Here is a 19,658-nt window from a genome sequence, read left to right on the forward strand (position 1 = left end):
GACTTTGAAGGCTTACAGTGCATTCGGAAAGTATTCACCACCCTGGACTTTTTCCACGTTTTCTTACTTTACGGCCTTATTCTAAAATGGATTTAAAAAATAAATAATAATAATCTCATCAATCTACACACAATACCCCATAATGACAAAGCAAACACTTAAATATCACATTTACGTAAGTACTCAGACCCTTTACTCAGTACTTTATTGATGCACTTTTGGCAGTGATTACAGCTTCTTGGGTATGCTTGGCACACCTGTGTTTGGGAAGTTTCTCCCATTCTTCTCTGCATGTCCTCTCAAGCTCTGTCAGGTCTCTCCAGAAATGTTCGATCGGGTTCAAGTCCGGGCTCTGGCTGGGCCACTCAAGGACATTCAGAGACTTGTCCCGAAGCCATGGGATGGTGCCAGGTTTCCTCCAGACGTGACTGTTGGCATTCAGGCCAAATAGTTAAATTTGGTTTCATCAGACCAGAGAATCTTGTTTCTCATGGTCTGAGAGTCCTTTAGGTGCCTTTTGGCAAACTCCAAGCGGGCTGTCATGTGCCTTTTACTGAGGAGTCGCTTCTGTCTGACCCCTCTATAATAAAGACCTGATTGGTGGAGTGCTGCAGAAATATTTATCCTTCTGGAAGGTTATCCCATCTCCACAGAGGTACTCTGGAGCTCTGTCAGAGTGATTATCGGGTTCTTGGTCACCTCCCTGACCAAGGCCATTCTCTCCCGATTGCTCAGTTTGGCGGGGCGGCCAGCTCTAGGAAGAGTCTTGGTGGTTCCAAACTTTTTGCATTTAAGAATGATGGAGGCCATTGTGTTCTTGGGGACCTTCAATACTGCAGACATGTTTTGGTACCCTTCCACAGAGCTGTGCCTCGACACAATATTGTCTCGAAGCTCTACGGACAATTCCTTCAACCTCGTGGCTTGGTTTTTGCTCTGACATGTACTGTCAACTGTGGGACCTTATATAGACAGGTGTGTGCCTTTCCAAATCATATCCAATCAATTGAATTTACGACAGGTGGACTCCAATAAAGTGGCAAAAACATTTGAGGATGATTAATGGAAACAGGATGCACCTGAGCTCAATTTCGAGTCTCATAGCAAAGGGTATGACACCTACGCATTCAAGGGTTTTTCTTAATTTTTTACTGTTTTCTACATTGTAGAATAATAGTGAAGACATCAAAACTATGAAATAACACATGTGGAATCATGTACTAACCAAGAAAGTGTTAAACAAATCAAAATATATTTTATATTTGAGATTCTTCAAATTAGCCGGCCTTGATCACAGCTTTGCACACTGGCATTCTCTCAACCAGCTTCATTAGGTAGTCACATTGAATGCATTTCAATTAACAGGTGCACACTGGCATTCTCTCAACCAGCTTCATTAGGTAGTCACATTGAATGCATTTCAATTAACAGGTGTGCCTTTTTAAAAGTGAATTTGTGGAATTTCTTTCCTTCTTAATGCATTTGAGCCAATCAGTTGTGTTGTGACAAGGTAGGAGTGGCACAGTATACAGAAGATAGCCCTATTTGGTAAAAGACCGAGTCCATATTATGACAAGTCGCAAAAACCATCAAGCGCTATGATGAAACTGGCTCTCACAAGGAACGCCACAGGAAATGAAGACCCAGATTTACCTCTGCTGCAGAGGTTATGTTCATTAGAGTTACCAGCCTCAGAAACAAATAACTGGCAATTAACTGCACCTCAGATTGCAGCCCAAATATATGCTTCACAGAGTTCAAATAACAGACACATCTAAACATCAACTGTTCAGAGACTGCGTGAATCAGGCCTTCATGGTCGAATTGCTGTAAAAAAAAAACACTACTAAAGGACACCAAGAAACACAAGCAATAGACATTAGACCCGTGGAACTATGTCCATTGGTCTGGTGAGTCCAAATTTGAGATTTTTGGTTCCAACCGCTGAATCTTTGTGAGACGCAGAGTAGGTGAACGGATAATCTCCGCATGTGTGGTTCCCACCGTGAAGCATGGAGGAGGAGGTGTGATGGTGCGTTGCTGGTGACACTCTGTGATTTATTTAGAATTTAAGGCACTCGTAACCAGCATGGCTACCACAGCATTCTGCAGCGATACGCCATCCCGTTTTGTTTGCGCTTAGTGGGACTGTCATTTGTTTTTCAACTGGAAAATGACAAACCTCCAGGCTGTGTAAGGGCTATTTTACCAAGAAGGAGAGATATGGAGTGCTGCATCAGATGACCTGGCCTCCACAATCACCCGACCTCAACCCAATTGAGATGTTTTGAGATAAGTTGCACCGCAGAGTGAAGGAAAAACAGCCAACAAGTGCTCAGCAAATATGAGAGATCCTTCAAGACTGTTGAAAAAGCATTCCAGGTGAAGCTGGTTGAGAGAATGCCAAGTGTGTGCAAAGCTGTCATCAAGGCAAAAGGTGGCTACTTTGAATAATCTAAAATCAAAGATCTAATAGTTTAACATTTTTTTGTTACAACATGATTCCATATGTGTTATTTCATAGTTTTCATCATAGTTTTCATATCTTCACTATTATTCGTCGTTTTTGGTAATCAAGCCTACCACTGTAGTGTCGTCTGCAAACTTGATGATTGAGTTGGAGGCGTGCATGGCCACGCAGTCATGGTTGAACAAGGAGTACAGGAGAGGGCTGAGAACGCGCCCTTGCGGGGCCCCAGTGTTGAGGATGTTGTTTCCTACCCTCACCACCTGTGGGTGGCCCTTCAAATTCCAGGATCCAGTTACACAGGGCGGGGTCGAGACCCAGAGTTTCGAGCTTAATGATGAGTTTGGAGGGTACTATAGTGTTAAATGCTGAGCTGTAATCGATGAACAGCATTCTGACATAGGTATTCCTCTTGTCCAGATGGGTTAGGGCAGTGTGCAGTGTGATTGCGTCGTCTGTGGACCTATTGGAGCGGTAAGCAAATTGGAGTGAGTCTAGGGTATCAGGTAGGGTGGAGGTGATTTGGTCCTTGACTAGTCTCTCAAAGCACTTCATGATGACGGAAGTGAGTGCTACGGGAACAATAGTTGTTTAGCTCAGTTACTTTAGCTTTCTTGGGAACAGGAACAATGGTGACCCTCTTGAAGCATTTGGGAACAGCAGACTGGGATAGGGATTGATTGAATGAATATGTCCGTAAACACGCCAGCCAGCTGGTCTGCTCATGCTCTGAATACGCGGCTAAGGATGCTTTCTGGACTGGCAGCCTTGCGAGGGTTAACACGTTTAAATGTTTTACTCACGTTGGCCGCGACGGGGCTGGTTTTCTTTTTGTAATCCGTGATTGACTGTAGACCCTGCTACATTCGTCTTGTGTCTGAGCCGTTGAAATGTGACTCTACTTTGTCTCTATACTGACGCTTAGCTTATTTGATTGCCTTCCTAAGGGAATAACTACACTGTTTGTATTCGGTCATGTTTCCGGTCCCCTTGCCATGATTAAAAGCAGTGGTACGTGCTTTCAGTTTTGTGCGAATGTTGCCATCAATCCACGGTTTCTGGTTGGGGAAGGTTTTAAAGGTCACCGTAGGTACAATATCACTGATGCACTTGCTAATAAACTCCCTCACTGATTCAGTGTATACACCAATGTGTTGTCTGAGGCTATCCGGAACATATCCCAGTCTACGTGATCGAAGCAATGTTGAAGTTTGGAATCCGATTGGTTGGACCAGCGTTGAACAGACATGAGCACGGGCGTTTCCTGTTTCAGTTTCTGTCTATAGGCTGGAAGCCTCAAAATGGAGTCGTGGTCAGATTTGCCAAAAGGAGGGCGAGGGAGGGTTTGTATGCGTCGCGGAAGTTAGAGTAGCAATGATCCAGAATGCTGCTAGCCCGGGTCGCGAATTATATATGCTGATAAAATTTAGGGAGCCTTGTTTTCAGATTAGCTTTGTTAAAATCCCCAGCTACAATAAATGCAGCCTCAGGATATATGGTTTCCAGTTTACAGAGTCCAATGAAGTTATTTTCGCTTTGTCATTATGGGGTATTGTGTGTAGAGTGGGGGAAACATTTTATTTAATAATTTTTAGAACAAGGCTGTACAATTTGAAAGAGTCCAAGGGTAAAAATACCTCCCGAATGCTCTGTTATCTCAGCCTCTGAGTGGAAGGGCAGTCTCTAGGGAAATACCTTCGCACATGGGCCTGACACTGAAACTGAAAACATTAGGGGAAACATGAGTGAGATCTGAAGGTTCCTTTACTAGACCTTTACATCCCCTCTCCTCCCTCCATCCTCTCCCCAACTACACCACACTTACCACCTCTCTACTTGCCCCACCACCTCTCCTCTCCTTTAACACTATTAACCCTCCTCCTTCAGTCTCTCCATCCCCATCCACACCGCCTGTTCCACTCAGTCTTTCACTGCCACAGCCCCATCCCCCTCCCCTCCTCTATTCTGTCCAGATTGTGAGTGGAGGGTAATATGCTCATCTATAACCTGCCATGGTGCCGTGAGGTGGGTTGGTGATGGTGTTGTGAGTCAGTCCATGGGCCGGGTGTTTGTCAGTGTGGACGCGTGCTGCTGGGTAGCCATGCCCTTTAGACGCGCCAGGCCCCAGGAGCCGCCTGCATGCCAAGCAGAGCCGCCTGCGCAGTCAGACGCAGCCGAGGAGGAGGGGAGGTGGGAGGGTGGCAGGATGCAGCACCGACACACCCTGCATGAGAAACTAACTGCGCCAAAACGCCTGGGTTGGAGTGGTGGGGAGAGAGAGAAGGAAAGAGAAGAGGAGAGGGAGGGTTAGATGCACTGGAGTTTACCTGAGTGACACAGACTGATGTAGAGAGAGAAAAAGTAGGATTAATCGAAAAAGCGGATGGGCATCTGACCTCAGGACAGAGAGGAGAGTCTCAGCAGCTCATGCCTCGACCCAAACCTTCTCACCTCTCCAGTGAATGAATCAATGGATGAGAGAGATAACCCACACCTGGGCAGTAACCTATTAAGTGATCACTATCGTCACCCTCCCGGTGTTATCCAGACAGCACTGAGGTGCTGCTCTGTGTGTAGTGTACCCAGAGAGGAGGATGGGAGGAATACATGGCATCAATGCTTGGTTGAGTGAAACGAACGACACAACACGGTTTTAAATGAAGGGAATGTCAGCCATTTTGGTTTAATATTCTTACTCCATTTCTATGGTGTCACATCTGATAAGCCTACATTTGATTGTGCAACATTCTGATCTCTTTAAAAAGGTGCTACACAAAGGAAATTACAACGCGCAAGTTGTTTTGGTCCAACAGCTTAAAAAAAATATTGTTGTTGAAAATAGAATTTTACAGCAATTTAGATGGTACAATGACTCCCTACACTAGTCAGTGCTTGTTTTCGCACATAAACTGAAATTGAGCGAACGGTGTAGAATTTTATCAACCAAGGAAATTACAGAGATTTCCACTAGCTAACACAGCCACAAAGTCAAAAACAGATTCCGCTCCGGCGGGAGAAATCAATAGGCGAATATCACAATACCGATGGGTAAGTAATATTGCGGAAAAACAATCATTCCACTATTAGCTCAAAATATATTAAATACTTTTCCTGAAATTACAATGCAAAAATTCAAGAAATCCTGCGTAGCACCTTTAAGTATCGACCACAAACATACATTAGTCTTTTCACGTAGGGGTCAAACACACAACACCAGTTTGATTTTGGAACTGTGTTTATGTACATATTCATACATGAAGTCTAATGATATATAGTAAGTTGTACTGAAGGCCATGCAGAAATCAAATACATCACACTGCAACTCCATACAGATTATCTCTAGCGACTAACTCGCCGCGTTCTACCATCCAGGTCTCGCATGCTAATGTTCTGTAGCGCAGCGGTCAGGTCAGGATGGTGGATCAGGCTAGAGGATAACCATACCTATAGTGCATTCGTAAAGTATTCAAACCTGATGACTTTTCTCCACATTTTGATACGTTACAGCCTGATTCTAAAATTGATAAATGCTAACATTTCCTCGTCAATCTACACATAATATAACAATGCAAAAACAGTTCACATTTTTTGTGTGCAAAAAAAACAAAAACAATTATTTTCATAAGTATTCAGACCCTTTGCTACGAGACTCAAAATTCAGCTCAGGTGCATCCTGTTTCCATTGATCATCCTTGATGTTTCTACAACTTGATGGGAGTCCATCTGTGGTCAATTAAATTGATTGGAAAGGCACACACCTGTCTATATAAGGTTACAGTTGGCAGTGCATGTAAGAGCAAAAACCAAGCCATGAAGTCGAAGGAATTGTCCATAGAGCTTAGAGACAGGATTGTGTCGAGGCAAAGATCTGGGGAAGGGTACCACAAAAATTGTCTGCAGCATTGAAGGTCCCCCAAAACACACTAGCCTCCATCATTCTTAAACGTAAGAAGTTTGGAACAGCCAAGAGTCTTCCTAGAGCTGTCCCCCCGGCCAAACTGAGCAATCGGGGGAGAAGGGCCTTGGTCAGGGAGGTGACCGAGAACCCGATGGTCACTCTGACAGAGCTCCAGAGTTCCTCTGTGGAGATGGGAGAACCGTCCAGAAGGATAACCAACTCTGCAGCACTCTACCAATCAGGCCAGACGGAAGCCACTCCTCAGTAAAAGGTACATGACAGCTCACTTGGAGTTTGCCAAAAGGCACCTAAAGGACTCTCAGACCATGACAAACAAGATTTTCTCGCCTGATGAAACCAAGATTGAACTCTTTAGCCTGAATGCCAAGCGTCACGTCTGGAGGAAACCTGGCACCATCCCTACGATGAAGCAGCATCATGCTGTGGGGATGTTTTTCAGCAGCAGGGACTGGGAGACTAGTCAGGATCGACAGAAAGATGAAAGGAGCAAACTAGAGAGATCCTTGATGAAAATCTGCTCCAGAGTGCTCAGGACCTCAGACTGGGGCAAAGGTTCCAACAGGACAACGACCCTAAGCACTCAGCCAGGACAATGCAGGAGTGGCTTCGGGGCAAGTCTCTGAATGTCCTTGAGTGGGCCAGCCAGAGCCTGGATCTAACATCTCTGGAGAGACCTGAAAACAGCTGTGCAGCGACGCTACCCATCCAACCTGACAGAGCTTGAGCGGATCTGCAGAGAAGAATGGGAGAAACTCCCCAAATACAGGTGTGCCAAGCTTATAGCGTCATACCCAAGAAGACTCAAGGCTGTTATCGCTGCCAAAGGTGATTCAACTAAGTACTGAGTAAAGGGTCAGAACGCTTATGCAAATGTGTAAAATAATTATCTATGTTTTGCAAAAATGTCTAAAAACCTGTTTTTGCTTTGTTATTATGGATTATTGTGTAGATTGACGAGGGGGATTTAAATTGTTTAAATATATTTTAGAATAAGGCTGTAACGTAAACGTAACAAAATGTGGAAAAAGTCAAGGGGTCTGAATACTTTCCAAATGCACTGTAAAATGTCCATCTCACACAAACACACGGGTTATACAAATGTTATAGTTTCTCACTAAAATCTCTCCAAAAAGACAAGAGGTTCAGGGTGGTAATTTTGATTACGTTGTGGTTGCAGCTTTCAAGCCTCGATTGAGTAAAGGTATGAAATAACGATACTTTACAGTTAAAACTAAACTACTCTATAGAAATCCACTATCAAGATTGCATTGAACATGTTTAAATAAAAATAATTCAAACTTATAGCACTTTGCCATTTTTTGTTGTCGTCGTCGTCGTCATTTGCTTTGTGACAAAAGTATATTGAATCACAAAACCCTTTGGGAAAAAGGCCAAAGCCTTTGAGTTAAAAGAAACTTTTCAATCTAAAATACAGAACACATAAGAAAAACCCAGACTTTTACACACAGAGAAAATCGATTACACAAATATAGACCATTGCTGATTACTTACCTAGAGTATTTATACATTATATCGCAAATTCACATAGGGCTAGTTCATCCATTCAACACTGCAACATGGGCTACATCTCCTCATTCTACATCACCAGCATGGATTACTACAGAGAATCCAAGTACTCCTTCGTAATAAATATAGAATAAACTGATATAAAAATTTTTTTTTTTTTTACATCAATCAAAACCATATTTAGGTGAACACAGCATGAGCTGGCTCAGAGTATGGCTTGGGAATTGTACAGGGCACTTTGATTCATAAAGTAAACATGATCAGGAGTAAATCAACTCAAACGAGGCACTCTCACAGAGTGCCTGTGCAAAATAAAACTACAATTTAAAAAAAAATTCTAACATTGATATTATGAACTAAAAAGTAACTCTTTATTCCAGCAATTTAACACACCCACCCACACAAATTAATATCAGAGGTCAGCAAACAACCACCATCCAAATCAATCATGCCTTTCACTGATCCCCTTTATTCCCCCCCATCTCTTTGAACACACTTCCTCTCAGTCCTCTCTCTCACTCACTCACACACACACCTCGTCACCTTTGCCACTCACACTCTCTACTTGTCTTGGCCTTTGTTGCTGCCGTGGTGCCGGTTGCCATGGGAGTGGTTGGCGCGGTCCCGACAGTCTGGACACTCCTCTCCGTCATCGTCCTCGTCCTCCTCATGTATAATCTCCACCTCCAGGCGTCCGATGTAGAGAGATACCGCACACAGCCAGAAGAGGGCGACGCTGCTCACCACAGCAACATTCAGCAGCACGGCAGGCAGGGAGAGAAGCATCATCCTCCTCAGCGAAAACAGGCTGCCCACGTAGGACGCCCCGCCGAACGATACACACACACCACCCAGGATGAAGAAGGCTGGGGGTGGGGAGAGAGAGAGAGAGGAGGATGACCAAAATAAGTAACTTGTGTTTATAATGGGTGTGTTTCAGTAACCTTTAAGGTATTTTCTCATAATTATGCTTTCTCCAATAGAATAATAGCCACACCCCTGGCCTTCCTAGTCTCCTTACCATATCCTGCCTCTCGTCCCACATCACTCTGGACGAAAGCGATGACCCCGATCCCGGTGGCCAGGAGTCCGTTCCGGAACCAAGACAGGAACCCTAGAACAGAACAGCACGGAGCTTACAGACAAGTCTGAAAACAACCCCTCACCTCTTTCTCTAACCCTACCAGTGTTTGCAGTCAGGAGCTTTTCCCATATTGCTCACGTTTCTGGATTCAGATGTGTAGCCTACAGATGCATGCATATTGTGTTCATCTTCTTTCGCTACAATAACTGGTCTAACTGTGCCAACGGGAATTCTAGCAAAATGCATAGCAAAGTAATTCAACAAATAGCCTAGGTCTTTGAACCTCTTCCTAATCTAAATGTGCAGTTACCAGTTTCGTGGGACTTTTTCAGCATCTGCAGAGCAAAACAAAAATAGCAGTGATTTAGAAAGGTGGTTCATGTCCGCACACAGATCCTTTCTGTAACGCTGGAGTACATTCAAGTAATTTGGAAAAGCAACAAGGCGAATCAAGTCGCACATCATTTTCTGGAATGGCAAGACTTTACCGTCCCTTTGAACTTACCAAGGCATCCGCCTTATCGAGTTCTGTCAGAAGATGATACTCTGGCATCCGAGCCTTGCCCCATGGCCCCTTCTCAGCCACCCATTTCCGCGACGACCCGTGGACTCTCCTCACCGGCAGTCCCCCGAGGTACTGAGGCCTGACGTGCTTCACAACCCAGGCGAACTGATTTGCAATCCGCGGCAGCTGTCTGCACGTAAACCAACTCAAGGCAGCCATAGCTCGCTAAAAACACAACACGACCTTTGCATGCCCTGTGAACTTTCACACTGCAAACGACACACGGAAAGGAGGCGGTGCTCCCGTGCCAACATACTGTTGTAGCGCCGTCCAGCGTTTGTTATCGTAAAATAAACCGCGCCATAATCTTCCTTTATGAAATGTGTATTTTATTTTGTAAATGTTTAACGTAGACTGTTTCTCCTTTACTACCAGATTTCCTCTCTAGACGCATCCTGTTAACCTCCTTCTACTTTACCTGCACCTTGTGTTTAGCTCATTCAGCCACCAGAGGGCATCGCTAGACTACAAAACGGATTCCATGATCATAGGGCCAATGAAACAGTTTTAGGGTTTGAAATTGTTTGTGTGTCAGGGTTTCTCCTAGGACCCGAATTAGTGGGGAACATGTGAAAGGTATAAAAACAACCCTTGGATACGGTGAAGCTATCAACTTTTTCTAGAAGGTTCAGTGTAGAGTCTGTGCTGCTTTATTGCTGTGCCCGGCTGTTACGCACGTGTGGGCAACCATTTTGGTGAGAAGTTACGTGTTGAGTTTGGTTATCAGTGTTTTTTTGTTTTTGTTGAACAACATTTCCAATGTTTAAAAAAAAAAAGTTATGCCTCTCCAGTAATGCCCCTTTAGTTTCCAGTTGGTTTGTGTTTGGATAGGCTTTATAAATGTGCTTAGAATCTCTGACTAAATATGTTACAGTAGTGTTGATGTTAGGGGTGTGTTCTCCATGTACAGTGCCTTCAGAAAGTATTCACACCCCTTTACTTGTTCCACATTTTGTTTTGTTACAGCCTGGATTTAAACTTGATTAAATGTAGATTGTTTTGTCACTGGTCTACACACAATAACCCATAATGTCAGTATTATTATTATGATTATTTTTTTTGACAAATTAATTAAAAATGAAAAGCCAAAATGTCTTGAGTCAATAACTATTCAGTCCCTTTGTTATGGCAAGCCTAAATAAGTCCAGGAGTAACAAATTGCATATACTCACTCGATGTGCCATAAGTGTTTAACATGATTTTTGAATGACTACCTCATCTCTGTAACCCACACACACGTGATCTGTAATGTCCCTCAGTCGAGCAGTACATTTCAAACACAGACTCAAGCACAAAGACCAGGAAGATTTTCCAATGCCTCGCAACCATTGGTAGATGTATCTAAAAAAAATACATTGAATATTCCTTTGAGCATGGTGATGTTATTAATTACACTTTGGATGGTGTATCAATCACTACAAAGACAAAGGTATCCTTCACAACTAAGTTACCAGAGAGGAAGGAAACCTTTCAGAGATTTAACCATGAGGCCAATGGTGACTTTAAAACAGTTACAACATTGTAGTTACTCCACAATACTAACCAAAATGACAGTGCAAGGAAGGAAGCATGTACAGAATACAAATATCCCAACATATGCATTCTGTTTGCAATAAGGCACTAAAGTAAACCTGCAAAAAATAAATGAACTTCATGTCCTGAATACAAAGCGTTATGTATTTTAAATCATGGTGGTGGCTGCATCATGTTATGGGTATGCTTGTTATGGGCAAGGACTGGGGATTTTTTTTAAGATAAAAAGAAACGGAATAGAGCTAAGCACAGGCAAAGTCCTAGAGGAAAACCCGGTTCGGTCTGCTTTCCAACAGACACTGGGAGACAAATTCACCTTTCAGCAGGACAATAACCTATAACACAAGGTCAAATATACACTGGAGTTGCTTACCAAGATGACATTGAATGTTTCTAAGTGGCCTAGTTACAGTTTTGACTTCAATTGGCTTGAAAATCTATGGCAAAACTTGAAAATGGCTGTCTAGCAATGATCAACAACCAACTTGACAGAGCTTGAAGAATTTAAAAAATAAATGTGCAAATATTGTACAATCCAAGTGTGCAAAGATCTTAGAGACTTACCCAGAAAGACTCACAGCTGTAATCCCTACCAAAGGTAATTTGGGGTCGAATACTTTTCTAATCAAGATATATTTGTTTTATTATTATAGTTTTTTAAATATATTTTTTACAATTGCTAGAATTTTTCTTCCACTTTGACATTACATAGTATTTTGGGTAGATTGTTGGAAAAAAAGAGGATTAAATAAATGTTTATCCCTCTTTGCAACACAATTATTTTTTTGTTGAAAAAGTAAAGGGGTGTGAACACTTTCTGAAGGCACCTGTATGTGTCAATGACTGTGTAGCTTACTGCTGCTTTTGGATGTGTGTGTGCGTGCATGTGTGACTGGTCACTGTAGGATAAGTGGGGGACCTCTTCCTGTCGGTCTCTCTGTGCGGTGGGCCCTTTGTCTCCCTGCAGTCCTTGGGGACACCGACCGACCATGCCCGCCCTACCTGACAATTGTTTAGCGTGAGGAGCACGGGGAGGCAGACGGGGGGTCTCAGGAACAAGGGTGTGTGTGTGTGTGTGTTGACAAGGGGCTTTCAGGAAGGCCAACAACCCTTTGATGTGATGAGCAGCTGACACTCTGGTCTCAGTCACGCCACCCTACTACTGACCATGCTGGACACACACACGCACACGCACACACACGCACACACACACACCAGCTTTAAGATCAGTTTTAGCGTTTACCTGAATAATGCTCAGGGCTAGGGAGGGACGGGAGGAAATCTGATTAGAAACCGAGAGTAATGGAATGAATATATGAAGTTGGTGAAAGATTTAGGTGGGAGAACCTCTTTAGTTGAAGACAATGGCAGAAGTGTGCTCCAGTACAGAACATACCTCCTAGACCTCTCAGCAGTCAACATCCTGGGTTAGACTAAATGGGTGTCCTGTGTGGCTCACTTGGTAGAGCACAGCACTTGCAATGCCAGGGTTGTGGCTTACAATTCCCACGGAGGACCAGTATCAAAACCACTGTAAATCGCTCTGAATTAGAGCGTCTGCTAAATTCTGTGAAAGAGAAGATGCCAGGGCTTTACTTTATGCTGATCACGCTTTTAAAATGGAAGTGCAAACAGTAAATGGTTTTATACTGTGATAATTGAAGGGCAACACACCACGGTACTATTCCAACAGGAACAGTCCATTCAACAAGGCAAGCCTGCTGGTCTGGATGTCTGGGCCCCAGTATCCACAAAGCGCCTCAGAGTACGAGTGCTGATCTAGGATCAGTTTATAATCTCATGAATATGATCTTAAAGGCTAAACTGATCCTAGATCAGCACTCCTACTCTTGAGATGCTTTGGGAGATGGGCCCTGAACACTGAGCAGTGAGGTGTTGAAGTTGTGGTTATCAGAAGAGGCGCTTGCTTGTGTGGTGACTATATACTTCTGGACTGGCTCCAGGAGTGAGCAGAAAAATAAGTGGATGTGAATGAAGTTTTTTTTTCCAGACGAGAAGTGAGAGGCACTCGAACCATTGTTTTGGTGTGTGTTTGTGTGGATGTGTTAATCTTCCAAATGATGTGTGGGTGTGTGTCTCTCCGTGTGTGCATCTTTGTGTGTGTGTGTGAGTGGATTTATGTTGGCACATACTGTAGCAGCCGTGTTGGTAGATACGTGATACTGATATGGTTACATAAAGGGGGCTGAGGCTACGAGCATTGGGGTTATGAAACGAGGTAGTAGAGGGAGGAGCAGGTATGGGGTTAGTATAGGGGGAGGGGCAGATTAAGGGGATCTCATAGACTACGTCCCAAATGGCACCCTATTCCCTTGTGCACTACTGGTCAAAAATAGTGCACTGCATAGGGAATAGGGTGTCATTTGGAATGGAACCCTCGAGTTCACTCCGTTCTTCAAAACAATGTGCGATTGCAATGTGTGACCACATTGTAATCTCCTCAACTCTTTAGTGACATGCAATCTGCCAACCTTACCACAGTTTTGTATTCCTCTCTCTGTTTCTCTGTCTCTTGCCATTCGTTCCATTGTTATACCTCCCTGTTCTTCCCTCCATCACTCCTGCTGAGACAGGTCTGGGAGAGGAAATGGCTGCAGAATTGTGGTTAGAGAGACTGGACTTCTTACTGTATGGCCTCAGTGTGTGTGTGTGTAAATAGCATCCATAATTCCCCTGAACGTCCACAGTGTGAAGGTCCATGCTCTGTGTGATATCAGTGACTCTGTCCAGAATCAGAAAGCAGTACTCCATATTCAAGAAGGCAAAATAACAAGTCTTCTTATACAAAAACACATTTTAATTAAATACTGCAAAATTCAGAAACAAAATTAGGCAACTTTTTTTGTTCTCATTGTTTGTTACTATTGCATCTCAATAACCATATTATCCACAGCATAAAAGCATTTTCTAAATTTCCATTGTTATCATTTACAGATAGCATTTCTGAAAAGTGATATTTTTTACTTCTCTCTTACCCAGTCTGTAACACACACACACACACACACACACACACACACACACACACACACACAAAGTCAAGCGCATCCTCACCCCCATTCAAGGCCAGGGTGCACACATGCACAAACAGTCTTGTTTAACTAGCCTTGTGGGGACACAAAACAGATTCCCTTTCAAAATCCTATTTTCCCTCCCCTAACCCCAAAAACCTAACCTTAACCCCTAACCATAATTCAAACCTTAACCCTTAACCCCAAAACCTAACCTTAACCCCTAACCATAATTCAAACCTTACCCCCTAACCCCAAAAACCTAACCTTAACCCCTAACCATAATTCAAACCTTAACCCTTAACCCCAAAACCTAACCTTAACCCCTAACCATAATTCAAACCTTACCCCCTAACCCCAAAAACCTAACCTTAACCCCTAACCATAATTCAAACCTTAACCCTTAACCCCAAAACCTAACCTTAACCCCTAACCATAATTCAAACCTTAACCCCTAACCCCAAAACCTAACCTTAACCCCTAACCATAATTCAAACCTTAACCCCATAGAACTATACTTATGGGGACTAACAAAATGTCCCCAGTTGGTCAAATTTCTGTTTGTTTACTATTCTTGTGGAGACTTCTGGTCTTTCACACAGACCCTCCTGTGCATTAACGTTTGCTTCTGTGGAATTGAACAAGGTTGACTGAGGGTTTGGGGTCAGGTTAAATTCAGATGTCGTGGTAAACCGTGTCCAATCGATTGTATGTGTGAGTAGACCAGAATGCACTGTAGGTGATGTTGATAGTGCTGATGCAGCCTCTAGTCTTGGTACCAGTAGGGTTGGGGCATACAGGTGCAATTGGGACCACTAAGGTACTAGAAACAGGTTTGCTTGTACAGTACATCTTCTTACACTCCCTCATGCACGTACACAGATGCACACAGTCGTACACACGTCAACAAAATACACCCTAGAAACATTCAGCAAACCCTGTTTCGACCCGACCCACCGGCGGCTTGCACAGGTTCCAGTGTTTTTGTGGAAGTGTCTGTGTGAGCTTTGCGTCGGCGCCGCCTTCAAAACGTTTCACAAACAAAAACACGCTCTTGGAATTGTTACATTGCGTTCCCGACATGGCACACTCCTTCGATTCTCACTGGCTGTCGCACGAACAAACAAACATTATTGAGGAGGCCGTGAAAGCACTTTATCTGTTTGACTAGTCGAGTTAAAAGTCGAGTTGAATAGAGTCTTCATGCTTCTCTGCGTTAAAGAGTCTTCAGTCTTCTCTGCGTTAAAGAGAGTCTTCAGTCTTCTCTGTACGCTGGTGGCAGGTGGCTAACCCTAACAGTTTCTCCAGCAACATGACTGCTGGGAGAAGCTGAATGCCACCCTGCTGTATGATATGTAAAGGATCATTTCCTGTGAGGTCACTTCCTCTTTAACGGCGCGTTGTTGATTGACGGCTGGATGTAGCTGAGGCAACATGCTGGATGTGTCACGATGTGTGTGATGGTCAGGACCTCCAAACACATTTCCCTAACTGTCCTGTTCTAACCTGATGGGAGAGAAGAAAGAAAAAAAATGTTGGGGGAGGTTCTCTTCTGCACTGTTGAACCAATCTAGTACATTTGGAGGAGGAGTTAAGATTGCTAACGTCCAAAAGTGGAAGTCGCGGCACAGGCTCGCTTTACATTTCCCCTGAAAACCGGATGCAATCGTTTTCCTCCGACCATACAGAGGGTGCTCCTGTCTCCTTAGGCCTGCTTTCTGATTGGACAAAATGCCCTCATCTTTTGACTGAGCTGAGCAGAGAAGATTGCTTTCTGATTATAATATAAACAGCGATGATTATTGAAAGGGCAAAAACTGAAAAACAAGAGCCGGTCCAATCGGTTTCTTGTCTCAAATTCTTTTTTTAAACTTCTCTGATGAAGATGAGTCATCTTCATCCTCTTCGGCCCTTATGCCACCTGAGTTAGTCTGACCCTGCCTCGCTCTTCTCACCAACTGATTCCACCGTGTTCTATCTCCGCCCCCTTTCCCTCAACCGCCCAATCAGATGCTGCCGTATTTCCTCACAGCCAATCAAGAGCTGTTTCAGACGACTGACAGAGACAGAGTGGGCAGGGCCTGCTGGGTTTACAGCGTCTCCCCTCAGAATAAAATGTCCAATAGCAGCGCGGGTAGGCACATGCACATCCAGAAAGCACTCGTGGGGGTGGGGGGGTTGGACGGGATTTAGGTTTTGTTGTTTTGAGTGACGGGCACTTGAACACCTTTCTGTCCGGTTGCTATGGAAACAAGAAATGGCAGAGGAGACGAGTCTAAATACTGTTTGAAAAGTGGACTGTACAAAGTGCATAAACCGTTACAGGCACACTATTACATGTAAGTCAGACATTCAGAACTGTAACTCACCCAATCTGTACTTCTCTTTGGCCTCGGCCCGCTCCTTGGCATCAAAGTACCAGACAGTGATGGCATAGCTGTAACACACAGATCTGATCAGACTGACAACACAGATTCTCAGCTCAGGAGCAAGTACAGACCAATTCAGTACAGTATAGTACAGTACAGAGTAGGAGAGGCTTGTGCTATACAATACATTCGGGAAAGTATTCAGACACCTTGACCTTCTCCACATTTTGTTACGTTACAGCCTTCTCTAATGGATTAAATACATTTTTTCCCGCATCAGTCTCACACAATACCCCATAAAGACGAAGTGAAAACAGTTTATTTTTGCAAAGTTACATAAGTTACCAGACCCTTTGCTATAAGACTCGAAAACAGGTGCTTCCTGTCTCCATTGATCATCCTTGAGATGTTTCAACAACTTGATTGGTGGGAAATTCAATAGATTGGACATGATTTGGAAACGCACGCACCTGTCTATATAAGGTCCCACAGTTGACAGTGCACGTCAGATCAAAAACCAAGCCATGAGATCGAAGGAATTGTCCGCAGAGCTCCGAGACAGGATTGTGTTGAGGCACAGATCTGGGGAAGGGTACCAAAACATTTCTGCAGCATTGATGGTCCCCAAGAACACAGTGGCCTCCATCATTCTTAAATGGAAGAAGTTTGGAACCACCAAGACTCTTCCTAGAGCTAAGCCGCCCGACCAAACTGTGCAATCGGGGGGAGAAGGGCCTTGGTCAGAGAGGTGACCAAGAACATGATGGTTACGTTAACAGAGCTCCAGAGTTCCTCAGTGGAGATGGGAGAATCTTCTAGAAGGATAACCATCTCTACAGCACTCCATCTGCCAGGCCTTTATGGTAGAGTGTCCAGACGGAAGCCACTCCTCAGTAAAAGCACATGACAGCCCACTTGGAGTTTACAAAAAGGAGCCTAAAGGACTCTCAGACTATGAGAAACAAGATTCTCTGGTGTGATGAAACTAAGATTGAACTCTTTGGCCTGAATGCCAAGAGTCACATCTGGAGGAAGCCTGGCACCATCCCTATGATGAAGCATGGTGGTGGCAGCATCATGCTGTGGGGATGTTTTTCAGCATCAGGGACTGGGAGACTATTCGGGATCAAGGAAAAGATGAATGGAGCAAAGTACAAAGAGATCCTTGATGAAAACCTGCTTCAGAACACTCAGACTGGGGGTGAAGGTTCACCTTCCAAAAGGACAATGACTCTAAGCACACAGCCAAGACAACGCAGGAGTGGCTTTCGGGACAGGTCTCTGAATGTCCTTGAGTGGCCCAGCCAGAGCCCGGACTAGAACCCGATCGAACATCTCTGGCGAGACCTGAAAATAGCTGTGCAGCGACGCTCCCCATCCAACCTGACACAGCTTGAGAGGATCTGCAGAGAAGAATGGGAGAAACTCCTCAAATACTGGTGTGCCAAGCTTGTAGCGTCATACCAAAGAACACTTGAGGCTGTAATCACTGCCAAATGTGCTTCAACAAAGTACTGAGTAAAGGGTCTGAATACCTATGCAAATGTTGTATTTCAGTTTTTTATAAATTAGCAAACATTTCTAAAAAAACAGTTTTTGTAGATGGATGAGGGGGAAAAAACTATTTAATCCATTTTTGAATAAGGCTGTAATGTAACAAAATGTGGAAAAAGTCAAGGGGTCTGAATACTTTCCAATTGCACAGTATACTGTATTGGCAGTGGAGGGTTAAGTGAGGGTTCTTGCCTCTCCTGTGAGGCTTCTCAGTGGGGTTGTGTTGTTTATTCCTGTCTCTCTCCCTCAAGCCCGAGAGCTGCAATTGAACCGACGACTGCCCCCCTACCGCCCTCCACCCTCCCTCCCTCCACCCCTGAACCCAATCCCAGTCAGGAAATACGTTCTTCCTGTCCTGAGCCCCACCTCACCCCCCAGCTGTCAGACAGAGAGGAGAGGACTAACTAATGAACTAGAATCAAGCCAATGACGTGTCACATTTTTGTGGTGTTCTTCTGACTAATGCATTCCAGGATTCAGCACGTAGATGAAAACAATCTTGTGCATGATCACAACATCAGGCAGGAGTCTGAATAGGCTTTGGCTGAGTTCATACTTCTCTCAACAGTGGATCATCAGCATGAGAGTGGATCTATAATCTGTTAAAGGGATACGTCGGGATTTTGGCAACAAAGCCTTTTATCTACTTCTCCAGAGTCCGATGAACTCGCGTTAACCATTCTTATGTCTCTGTGTGCAGTTTTGAAGGAAGTTGCTAACTAGCGTTAGCGCACGCTAGTAGATACCATAGACTGCCAGTCATTGCGCTAACGCTAAGTAGCATTGAGTCGCTAAACTACCTCTAACTTCCTTCATACTGGATACCGAGACATAAAAATGGTATCCAATGAGTTCATCTGACAAATCCAAAGTATCCCTTTAATAGAGCAGGTCAAAGTTTCCCCAACAACATTAGGAGCCTTTAGTTAACATATACTGTCCTGTGCTGTGTGTGAAGGAAGTAAAGTGGGTTAGAGGTTGTAAGGGCTCGGCAGAGAGAAGAAGTGTGGGGGTGGTGAGTGGATGTGGTTATGTTCAAAACATGTGGCACACATCCAAATGAAATGTATTTGTCACATGCGCCGAATACAACAGGTGTAGACATTACAGTGAAATGCTAACTTACAAGCCTTTAACCAACAATGCAGTTTTAAGACAACTAAGTGTTCAGTAAAAACAATTAAAAAAAAAAAAAACGAATAGCTAAAGAGCAGCAGTAAAATAACAGTAGCGAGGCTATATAGAGAGAGTACCGGTACAGAGTCAATGTGCGGGGGCACGGGTTAGTTGAGGTAATTGAGGTAATATGTACATGTAGGTAGAGTTAAAGCGATTATGCATAGATAATAACGAGTAGCAGCAGCGTAAAAGAGGGGGGAGGGAGGGATGCAAATAGTCTGAGTAGCCATTTGATTAGCTGTCCAGGAGTCTTATGCCTTGGGGGTAGAAGCTGTTACGAAGCCTTTTGTACCTAGACTCCTGTACCGCTTGCCATGCGGTAGCAGAGAGAAACAGTCTATGACTAGGGTGGCTGGAGTATGTGGCCATTTTTAGGGCCTTCATCTGAAGGGAGATCCTGGATGGCAGGAAACTTGGCCCCGGTGATGTACT

At 44.0% G+C, this 19,658-nt stretch overlaps 2 protein-coding genes across 2 annotated transcripts in view; both read right to left on the reverse strand.

Annotated features, from left to right (window-relative positions):
- Positions 1–7,722: 7,722 nt before the first annotated feature.
- Positions 7,723–9,779, reverse strand: tmem160 (transmembrane protein 160). Its single transcript, XM_024442128.2, has 4 exons — positions 9,503–9,779; positions 9,308–9,332; positions 8,935–9,027; positions 7,723–8,779 (listed from the first exon to the last, which is right to left on the reverse strand). The coding sequence occupies exons 1-4, from the start codon at positions 9,719–9,721 to the stop codon at positions 8,475–8,477; spliced, it is 642 nt and encodes a 213-aa protein (XP_024297896.1). The 5' UTR covers positions 9,722–9,779; the 3' UTR covers positions 7,723–8,474.
- Positions 9,780–14,716: 4,937 nt separating this feature from the next.
- Positions 14,717–19,658, reverse strand: part of LOC112265089 — a 47,724-nt gene continuing 42,782 nt past the window's right edge. Inside the window, exons 5-6 of the mRNA XM_024442129.1 lie at positions 16,494–16,561; positions 14,717–16,366 (exon numbers count right to left, since the gene is read on the reverse strand). Of these exons, the coding sequence (XP_024297897.1) occupies positions 16,314–16,366; positions 16,494–16,561 (121 nt within the window). The 3' untranslated portion in view covers positions 14,717–16,313. The remainder of the gene's footprint in view (positions 16,367–16,493; positions 16,562–19,658) is intronic.

The sequence above is a fragment of the Oncorhynchus tshawytscha genome, linkage group LG13 (assembly GCF_018296145.1).
Source record: "Oncorhynchus tshawytscha isolate Ot180627B linkage group LG13, Otsh_v2.0, whole genome shotgun sequence".
Lineage (NCBI taxonomy): Eukaryota > Metazoa > Chordata > Actinopteri > Salmoniformes > Salmonidae > Oncorhynchus > Oncorhynchus tshawytscha.